General features: G+C 41.8%; 1 protein-coding gene and 1 pseudogene across 1 annotated transcript; both read left to right on the top strand.

Annotated features, from left to right (window-relative positions):
* Positions 1-212: 212 nt before the first annotated feature.
* Positions 213-3,587, top strand: LOC133930695 (20 kDa chaperonin, chloroplastic-like). The gene is made up of 6 exons (XM_062377405.1): positions 213-357; positions 800-980; positions 1,129-1,308; positions 2,606-2,761; positions 2,921-2,998; positions 3,186-3,587. Exons 2-6 carry the CDS (start codon positions 828-830, stop codon positions 3,357-3,359), a joined length of 741 nt encoding a protein of 246 aa, XP_062233389.1. The 5' UTR covers positions 213-357; positions 800-827; the 3' UTR covers positions 3,360-3,587.
* Positions 3,588-6,668: 3,081 nt separating this feature from the next.
* LOC133930235 (ethylene-responsive transcription factor ERF010-like) lies at positions 6,669-7,452 on the top strand (annotated as a pseudogene).
* Positions 7,453-9,846: the final 2,394 nt, after the last annotated feature.

Raw genomic sequence — 9,846 nt, 5'->3', positions numbered from 1 at the left:
GGTTACCGAACGATTCGATCTGAACCGCATTCATAAACCAAACGGTTACCGATCAAATTCAAATTTATAATTATTTTTTTAAAATTTTAATAAAATCCAACGGTTTCTACTGAATTCTACCAAAAATTACAGTACAATTATTGAAGTTACCGCCGTCGAGCGATTTTCGGAGTTAAAAAATACATTTGTAATCCTTGGCTCGGGGTTGGGGATAAAGTGGGGCTGGGCTTTATCTCGAGAGCACTTTAGCCGCTGCTCTGCTCTCGCATAGGGTTTATCTCCTCACCTCTTCCTCCTCAGCTCCAATTCGCTTCGCGCGCACGGCAGCCGGACCCCAAAGCGCAGTCCCAGCCGGAGGTACTAGCCACTGGTGGCTCGTGGTCGATTCGCGCTGGTTGGGTGTTGGATTTGGCGGGTTTTTGAGTGGGATTGGGGTTTAGTTAGGTGTCCTCCGATCCGATCGGGGTTCCTATTTGGCTTGTTTTTGTGGGTGGGTCTGTTGATTTGGTTGGGGTTTAGCACCACAACAGGAGGGGTTTGATTCGATTGACCTTCCCCGTCCACGTGAATCGGGTGGGCTCTAATTTGTTCCAGGCATGATGTGAGGAAGCTGGTTGACTGCCGCAGTTTTGTTAAACCTTTTCTTGCGGCCGAATCTGGTGAATTTTGTGCTTGTTTCTCAAAATTTCCGGCATTTCTCGCGTTCGGTTGAGATTTGGATTATTAATGTGCTCTTCTCGATCGAGTCGTTTAGTTTTTGACCAATTTTAGCTCAGCTCTTGTCTGTCTCAACTCGCAGCTAGTCGTCGTTCGGCGAGCGCGCGAGAATGTCGTCGGTGCGGCTCTCTGGTGCCGGAGTTGCCGCTGTGGCCTTCACGAATAAGGGCCTAGCCTCGCAGCCGTCGGCGCTCAGGATCTGCTCGTCGAGGCGCTCGTTCCGTAGTCTGGTCATCAGGGCCGCCACTGTTGTCACCCCGAAGGTATACGGGTTACGACCATCACAATGAAGTGCACTATGCATCCAATTTTTCAGTAGAATGTACACGCTTTGCATCCACAGTTTGGTAGATTCTACATGTACTTTGTGTGCTTTGCAGCAGTGAGTTACAATTTGCTACCATATTGCAGTACACTTCACTGAAGCCTCTGGGAGACAGAGTTCTCGTGAAGCTAAGCTCAGCTGAGGAGAAGACGGTTGGTGGGATTTTGCTTCCATCGACCGCACAGACTAAACCACAAGGAGGTGAAGTTGTTGCTGTTGGAGCAGGAAGGACCATTGGGGATAAGAAAATAGAGGTCGGCATCGAGGTAATTTTTTTCCCAGTGGTAGACTTGTAGTGCATATGGATATATGTCTGATTCATATGGCAAAAATGCAAAAATAGACAACATACGCCGGCGTATTTTCCAAAATAGATAACAGAGCGGCGTATTTGCAAATTTAACACCTGTATTCGGCACCTCAAAATCCGAAAACCCGATTTCAGTACCTCAAACACCGAAAACGGGCCGGCCCCACCTTTTTCGGCAACTGAGGTGCCCAATACGACACTGTTCACCATATTCAGCACCTCAGTTGCCGAAATCTCCATGTACCGAATACGACGAATTCAGTAGCTCAGTTGCTGAATTCGGCCTCTACCGTGCGCCAAGCCAGCGAGAAGCTAGGAAGCTGACGATTTTTTATTTAACTCACAATTTTTTTTGGAGTACAAAAATTCTCCAAAAATTCTAAACGTTTTCATAAGCAAACTAGAGATCACTAGCAACCTATTTTAATTGGTTTGATACAAAAAGCTTAAGCAATATTTAATTAATTTTCTCCAAATAAACCAACCATTATAAATTCTAACAATATTTAATGCCTCAAATAAATTCTAAAAAATCTAGAAAAATTCACTAATATTCTTCTCATGTGATATATTAATTTATAAAAATGTTTTCAACCCTATGTTATTTGGTGAAAAAGTGAGTTCCTTTGTAACGCTATATTTATATGCATTTTTATCATTTCATGTGATATTCTCTTTTTAATTCAATTTGAATAAAAATAATTCAACATACACAAAACCTTGGTTCTCATATTAATATTAAGCCTTTGTAATGCTTTTATATGTATTTTTATCATTTCATGCGATATTATCTTTTTAATTAAATTTGAATACAAAAATTCAAACATGCACAAAACCTTGGTTCTCATATTTATTTTGGGTCCCATTGTATAATTAGTGTAAGGGAAATGTCCCACAAGGCAGATTTGGTTACAAACGCATGTGTATTTGGTTGCTTACAAATATGTTTCTCAACCAGTTATGTTCTGTTTTGTGTTTAAGATACGTTAACCTATTGAGATTAGTATAACTGAGCGCAGTCTGTGTAAGAAGTTCGCCTTTATCAAACTTGTGATCCTCACAGTCCAGCTGGAGCTTGACAGCTTAAGTACATCAAGTATGTCTAAATGCACGACAGAGAAGTTGAATGCACCAATGCTGTAAATCTAGTTATTTTAATGCGCCCTGCTGCTTAAGTGCTTATTATTTAGCATACTGTTTCCTGTGGTTCCCCAAGAAAATACTCTGCAGTAATTTGTATGCTTCTCATGCAGATCGGGGCTCAAGTTGTATATTCAAAGTATGCTGGGACTGAGGTTGAATTCAATGACTCCAAGCATCTCATTCTAAAAGAGGACGACATCATTGGTATTCTTAAGACCGATGATGTGAAGGATATGAAGCCTCTCAATGACCGTGTTCTCATCAAGGTATTCATATATTCCCTGTTAGCTGTACAAATTTTGTATGCGATGTTATTGATTATAGGTAGTAGACCTGGAGATTTGTGAGTTGTTCTTATATCCTGCTCTTATATCGTATAGCTGCCCTTTATTATTTACATTTCTCCTGTCTTGTATTTTTGACAGGTTGCAGAAGCAGAAGACAAAACTCCTGGGGGTCTTATCCTAACTGAAACAACTAAAGAGAAGCCATCCATCGGAACGGTGAGTTCTTACCACAAGTTTGCTTTTAGGAATTATATGTAGCTGCAAACCTAAATTGTTAGGGCCACCTGTTCTCTTTTTAGCTGGTGCGAGTTGTAGCTTGCAGAAGTCGAGATCTGCAAGTTACAAGTAGCACTAGCTAAACATATTAACGGTCTGAATGCAAAACCATATTTTGCCGGTGCAGGTTGTAGCTGTTGGCCCTGGCCCTCTCGACGAGGAAGGCAAGAGGCAGCCACTGTCAGTGCCGGCGGGCAGCACCGTGCTGTACTCCAAGTATGCAGGAAGCGAGTTCAAGGGCGCCGACGGCACAGGTTACATCGTTTTGAGAGCGTCCGATGTGATGGCTGTTCTGTCCTGAGCCTGTGGTTGTTTCACTTTTGAGTTCGCAGTAGACAGTAGCAAGTGGTAAGATCGCTTTGTGGTGATCGTCGCTTTGAGCAAATGATGTTCCGGAAGAATCCTAGGATTGTGTGGTTACAATTTACGAACTACTTGTGGTGTATAAACAATCGTCCGCTGGTAGACTACTGAGCTTATTTGCAATGGATGTTCTGGGGGACAAAATCCCTCTCTTCCCCGCCTTCAATTTTCTTGCACTCCGGTGATATTCTCTAGGGACTGTTTAGCAATTTTTCAGCTACTAAAAAGCTGTCATGTGACCAGAAAAATCGGACAGATATTAAAAAAAATCTGTTAGATTTCTTAAATAGGTTGACCATTAATATAACGGGTTAAAAAAAATCCAAAATCCAATAGCAACGAGATTGGAAACTCTATTATCATAAGTGTAGCAGATATGCTTAAATAATAAGCTAACAGATATGGTTAACAATCCATCCACTCTATCTTTGATTTTTCACAGCAATCGTATAACTGGTTTCACCATTAGAGCTCAAAATGTAAAATTTTTCACAGCAATCGTATAACTGGTTTCACCATTAGAGCTCAAAATGTAACAAATATATAGTATCATAAAAAATCCGAACATAATAATCACAAAATTATGATTATATGATGAGTAATTTCAAACAATTACATTAAAGAAAAAGCAAATATATAAACAAATGGGGAACATATGCAGACTCACATTCAAGAGTGTAATTGGTATTGGTAGATCCAAACATAGTAATTACAAAAGGAAGATCACCAACATCAATCAAAAAAGATTGTTGCCAACTCTGAAGCATATCAGATGAAAAAAAGAATTTTTGCAAGCACTATAGTGAAACAAATCTCAACGTATCAACATATGAATTAAAAAATAGTAATTCTTAGTTGCACTTATGTTTACAATGTTGTCACTGTACAACAAATCATTGACAATTTAAACTCAAATGTTCTTACTTCTTAATGTCATCTTGAGATAACTTATTTACCAACTTCGCACCAACATTCCACAATTTTATGTAGTTGATTAAAAAACACCGTAATCAACACTACATAAACAAAATCATGAGAATAAAGAGACTATAAAAACATAGTAATAACCACAATTCAGTAAACTTACGTATTGTTTTCTTTTATATGGATAACCAATCTTGAACATGTGAAAAATCAGCACAGATAAGACTATCATATGCATGCTTGAAACACGGCACCTATATTCATACTTTATAAATTTATGAGACAAACAAACCGATATAGCTATAAAAGAGAGAGAAAAAGATGGAGAAACATAAGCAAAGAGAAAGAGAGATAAATTAAAGAATGAGAGGAATAGAGAGATTATATAGAAAGAGAGAAGGATAGAAATATATAAAGACAAGACAAGAAGATATAGAGATAGAGAGAGATACATAGATATAGGTAGAGAAATAAATAGAGAGAAAGGTAGAAAGAAAGAGTGAATGAGAGAGAGTGTGAAAAAAAAGAGAGATAGAGAATAAGATAAAAATAGATAAATAGAGAGAGAAATGTAAGGAGGAGAGATATAGAAAAGCAGAAAGAGAGATAGAGTAATTTATCTAGTTGCAACATATTTACACAATCATGCATGTTATAATAACTATTTTATGAGTTGACATAGGATCACGTAAGAAGACTAACAAATTGGTTTCATAATTTTTGTATTAGCAAATAATTAACTATGCATTTAACTAGGTTTAGTAAATACATTTTATCACAGACAATATATAACTTTTTTATGAGTATAAATACTTTTATAATGTAGATCATGTTACAAGAAAACCATCAAAATTTGCTTCACTAAATTTGAAGCTCAAATGATTTAGTTATGATTTTACAAGATTGAGCTATTTTTTGGTTTTTCTTGAACTTGAGAGGTTTCCAATAAAACAGAACAATTTTTGATCAAATTCGACTGGTTTTTGAGCACAAACGAATTGCAGGAAATGCGGTCCATTCTTGGCACAATTTGATCGATTTTCGGTTCAAATCGAGCAGTTACCAAATCACTAATTCGGTCGGTTTTTGCTTCAGATTTACAAATTTGACAGACAACCATTTACAACATTCACTGTGTCATCATGCACCATTTGCACTAGTTCATCTCCATTAATCAAGAAATCTGCTTCATCATTAACATGTTCATTCATCCTGTCGAGGGCCTCTCATGGAGGCCGCACCCCACTCCTAGGGTTTGTCACAAGGTGGGGAAATCAAATGTAGGAAGGCGACGTTCGAGAGGCGCACAACCATGGCTGGTCTTGGCAGTTGGGTGACTCCAGAGGCTACTATGCTCAGCAGAACCAATAGAGGCTGTTGCGAAATTCTGTAAAAAAAAAAACTCGAAATCAAAAGATAAATTAACATAAAGAAACAATCTCGAGGCCAATCGATCCCTCTTACCCTCAATTTCGGTGAAAATTGATTCCCAAACCCTAACCCAAATTCGCGAAATACCCGCCTCCAATTCCATGCCATTGGATCACCAGATCTTGCACTCGACTCTTGCATCCCTTTTGTTCCTCTTGGACATCCTGTGCTCAAAACGGGCGACATTAGTGTTGTGGAGACACAAGGGGCATACAAGACGGGCATGCCTAAACATATGGATTCGGTGCAGGTTAGACAAGTGCGGGGCAAAAGGAGGGGAAAGACATACATTATGCATGTGTAAACATGCCCACCGCAACCAAGAAAATTCTATAAGATCTGGTCTCACAGAAAGACCTTATCTGGTACATACCATATGTTCACCTCTTTCTTCTTAGTTGTACGTGCCAACAGTTAGATCAGAGAAGGACGGATCAGGATCTTATAGAGATCTTTCGGTGCAAGATTTTATAGAATTTTCTTCTCACCGCAACACCCTAGTGACATATCGGTGACTAAGCATGCAATGCCACGTGGCCCTCCACTTCAAAATCATGTCGAGCCAAAGAGAAAGTTGGAAGACTGAAATGGCCGGCCGGTTTGATAGTTGGGAAACGAAACTGAGCCTCGGAACAAAGAATAAGGACGAAAATGACTTTCCGCCAAAAGATTCTGGACGAAATTGGTCCATCTCCACTCGTTATCCCGGGCCGGCCAGCTAAGCAAGTTTAGCTACCCTGCCCACTCGTTATCTCCGGCCAGGTCAAACGGGCCGAACAGTATAGATCCCGCGGAGGCGCGCGCCAAGTAGCCTCGAGGCCCGCACCAGTTTCCCATGCACTAAGGAGACTCGTGACATGTGCTGGCCAACGCGGCGTCGTCGTCGGGGCAGATGAAGTGCAAGGGCGTGCGGCGGCGCAAGTGGGGCACGTGGGTGTCCGAGATCCGACTGCCCAACAGCCGGGAGCGGATACGGCCGGCTCCTACGACACGCCGGAGAAGGCGGCGCGCGCGTTCGACGCGGCATTCGTCTGCCTCCGGGGCCCCGGCGGAGTGCATGGGCTCAACTTCCCGGGCTCGCTGCCCGCCGTCGGCCGGACCAGCCGGCGCAGTGTGTCGCACGCCAACCGGGCCGCCGGCGCCAGCGTGGCTGCGCGGGAGGTGGCAACTGATACCACCCCGGCTAATGACGCCGCGCCCCATGGAACGTGCAGACGCGGCGTCGAACGCCACGGCCGCGGTTCCGCCGGAGGCGGCAACCGATACCACGCCAACGCGTGACGACGAGCCGACTGAAAGTTCAGAGTGATGGTGCCGGCGGCCCAGCTGCAGGTGTCCGCCGAGAGATTCGACTGGTCGCAGCTTGTAGCTAACCCGCCGCGCCGCTCTTCTCGCCAACCGTGGTGGGGAGCCATGCGTACCTGCAGGTGTCACCGACGGCAGCGGCGGACGTCGACATGGAGGATACCGAGAGTGGATCATGCCCCGGTCTTTGGAGTTTTGATTCTACTCTCGTCACTGATCACGTTGACAAAGAAACCCTCAACTTCTCGTGACTACCTACTGATATTTTAGGGATCTTTGGCACCATTCAGGACAGGCCATCTGTCACTCTCCTCTCATGAGGTTGACGCCGGTCAACTAGTCAGTGTGATTGGTTGGCGACACGTGTTTGATCAACTAGTCAGCCAGGGTGTGATTGATTGGATGGCTCAGAGGCCCATCTGGTGCAGCCTCCAACTGTTCGGGATGAGATCCTTGATGAGTTATGTTTATACATCAGCGATGAAGTTATCGTGATGTTGATATCAGAGGATCCAGATCTATATTTGGTTGGCTGACTATATTTCACAGTGAACGGAGAGGCACATCTATGGCATGGTAGCGAAGGCGCTGAGATTGTGAAGAAGTCAGCGTGTGTCTTGTAATTTTTCTACTGGACAATTCGATGATAAGTTTGCAATGTTTATCCTTCTGATTTCAATGACCAGTTCATGAAAAATCTACAAGTTATTGTCCAGATTGCAATGTAATTGTCTGCTGAAATTTTGCCCCATTTCCTTTTCTTTATGTCCATACTGCTTGTAAAATCTTCGAAAATGTTAGTATTGTGGTACTTAGCCATTTTCCCAGCTACAAAACAGACCACGTTTGAGTTGAGGTAACCTGTTCCAGAGCTAAGGTAACTAAGGTAACTCTATATAGGGATGTGTTCATCCGTCTCTCCTATCTAATATTTATCAATGATTTTCTTACTCATCTTATGATTTTTTTCCATCCACTCATCTAATATAAATCTTAATCTAAATGAACATCTTAATAATCTATGCATCCATAATGGCTAGTGAAATTTTCCTTTCCCCATGTGAGCTACAGCAAACCAAACACAAGCACAATTCAACCTGGCTGGACCAAAACCAGCAAACCAAACAACCGAGGGCGCATCTACGAAACCTGGTTCGAGCTGGCTTGCACCCGAGCCCTAGCCAGGCCCAAGGACATCCACCCTAGTGCATGCATGCTTAGGTTCGTTTTTTTTTTTTGCATGGCAGGTTGAAAATGCAAATTCAATCATTTTAATATGCTAGTTTCTTTTTCGAGGGATAGGGAGCACCATTTTATTTCTAGAGATTGTTCGTGTATCACTCAACTAAATTGAGGGTTTTCAGTTGAATATTGGATCATTGGGAGATAAATTTATATCTATCTAGGTAGCGGACACATGTCCCATTTATATGACACCAGAAGCCTTTTTCACCAATTCTCCATCTCCCCATAGGTCGAGATTGGATCATGTCACCCACTCACCCATAGCTCGCCTCTCAACCTTGCTACCTCATCCAAGGATTTCAATTTTTTTTCATAATTTTTTTTCAACGATGAAAAGACCTAAATTCGTGAAATTTCATCAAAAGTTTTGTCATTTTTCGTTATCTCCTTGTGGATCTCACATGTCAGTGAAATAAAATCTTGAAATTAGATATTTCGTTTCCCTCTAAAATTCATAAAATTTCACCAAGATTTTAATCTCTGTCCTCACCCATAGCTCGCCTCTCAACCTTGCTATCCTCACCCATAGCTCACCTCTGGCCTCACCTGTGCCAACTGGCAAGTCCTACCCCCTGAGGCCGTGACCCCCTCTGTCGTTGCCGCCTCTGCAATGGCTCCTCCTTCCTTGACCCGCCTTGCCGTTGCCTGCAAACGGTATTCGACATGGCAGAAACTTTTTCAGTGTTTGGAGACCTGTTGAACAATATTATGCCATTTTTAAGGGACTTTGGATATATCGTTTGCTAGACAAACGGGAACAGGAGAGGATAGAAGTGTTGCTCTCGTTCGAACCGAAGGCGATAAACTCTCCAAGTCTCGTTTTGTGTTATTGTTGTTATATCACGGTTGTGATACATTTTTTGGTGTTGGTATTGCTACTATAGTTTTTCTAGAGGTCATAAAAGAATTGTTTTTATCTATTACTAGTCTATATAGTTAAAGATTTTGCCCAGCTTCTTTGGTCCCGTGCTTTTTAACTCCTTTCGGTTAAATGATGCATCACTTAGAGCCTGCCTAAGTCCCCCCCCCCCCCCCCCACTTTTGTGTGTGTATGCGGGGGCTCGGAATGTTCATGATCAAGAAAGCAGTGTCACTGTTAGGCAGCTATAGCAATCACTAAGCAGTGGAACTAAGATGGGACTGTATAAGCATCTAGACCTCTGATTTGAATTTTTTTTTATTAAAAACAACATGATCATCATGACTAACCTGCTTTGCAGGACGAAAGTTAGGTTATAATGATGATTCTTAGGTATTCTCATCTCCTATATTGGTTTTCATGGTTATCATCAAATAATATGCGTAAAGATTAAATACTACTTCATACGATTACATATTAGATGTTGTAGGACCGAGATAGACAACTAGGGGAGCGACTAGAGGATGAATAAGCGTCTTATAAATTTCTTGCAAAATAGATGATATACTTCTTGTTCATCTAACACTGTGCAAAAACACACAAATAAAAGCATAAACTTTAGATGAGATAAAACGAGAAAAAAAGTTACATAGCAATATAA

This window comes from Phragmites australis, chromosome 10 (genome assembly GCF_958298935.1).
Source record: "Phragmites australis chromosome 10, lpPhrAust1.1, whole genome shotgun sequence".
NCBI lineage: Eukaryota > Viridiplantae > Streptophyta > Magnoliopsida > Poales > Poaceae > Phragmites > Phragmites australis.
Note: the sequence above shows the minus strand (reverse complement) of the source record. Positions and strands in the feature narration are given on the sequence as shown.

Excerpts from the sequence above, each read along its gene's own strand:
- LOC133930695 (XM_062377405.1), top strand. The coding sequence starts at position 828 with ATGTCGTCGGTGCGGCTCTCTGGTGCCGGAGTTGCCGCTGTGGCCTTC. Across the intron at positions 2,762-2,920 it reads ATGACCGTGTTCTCATCAAG|GTTGCAGAAGCAGAAGACAA; the intron begins GTATTCATATAT and ends TATTTTTGACAG. Across the intron at positions 2,999-3,185 it reads AGAAGCCATCCATCGGAACG|GTTGTAGCTGTTGGCCCTGG; the intron begins GTGAGTTCTTAC and ends TTGCCGGTGCAG.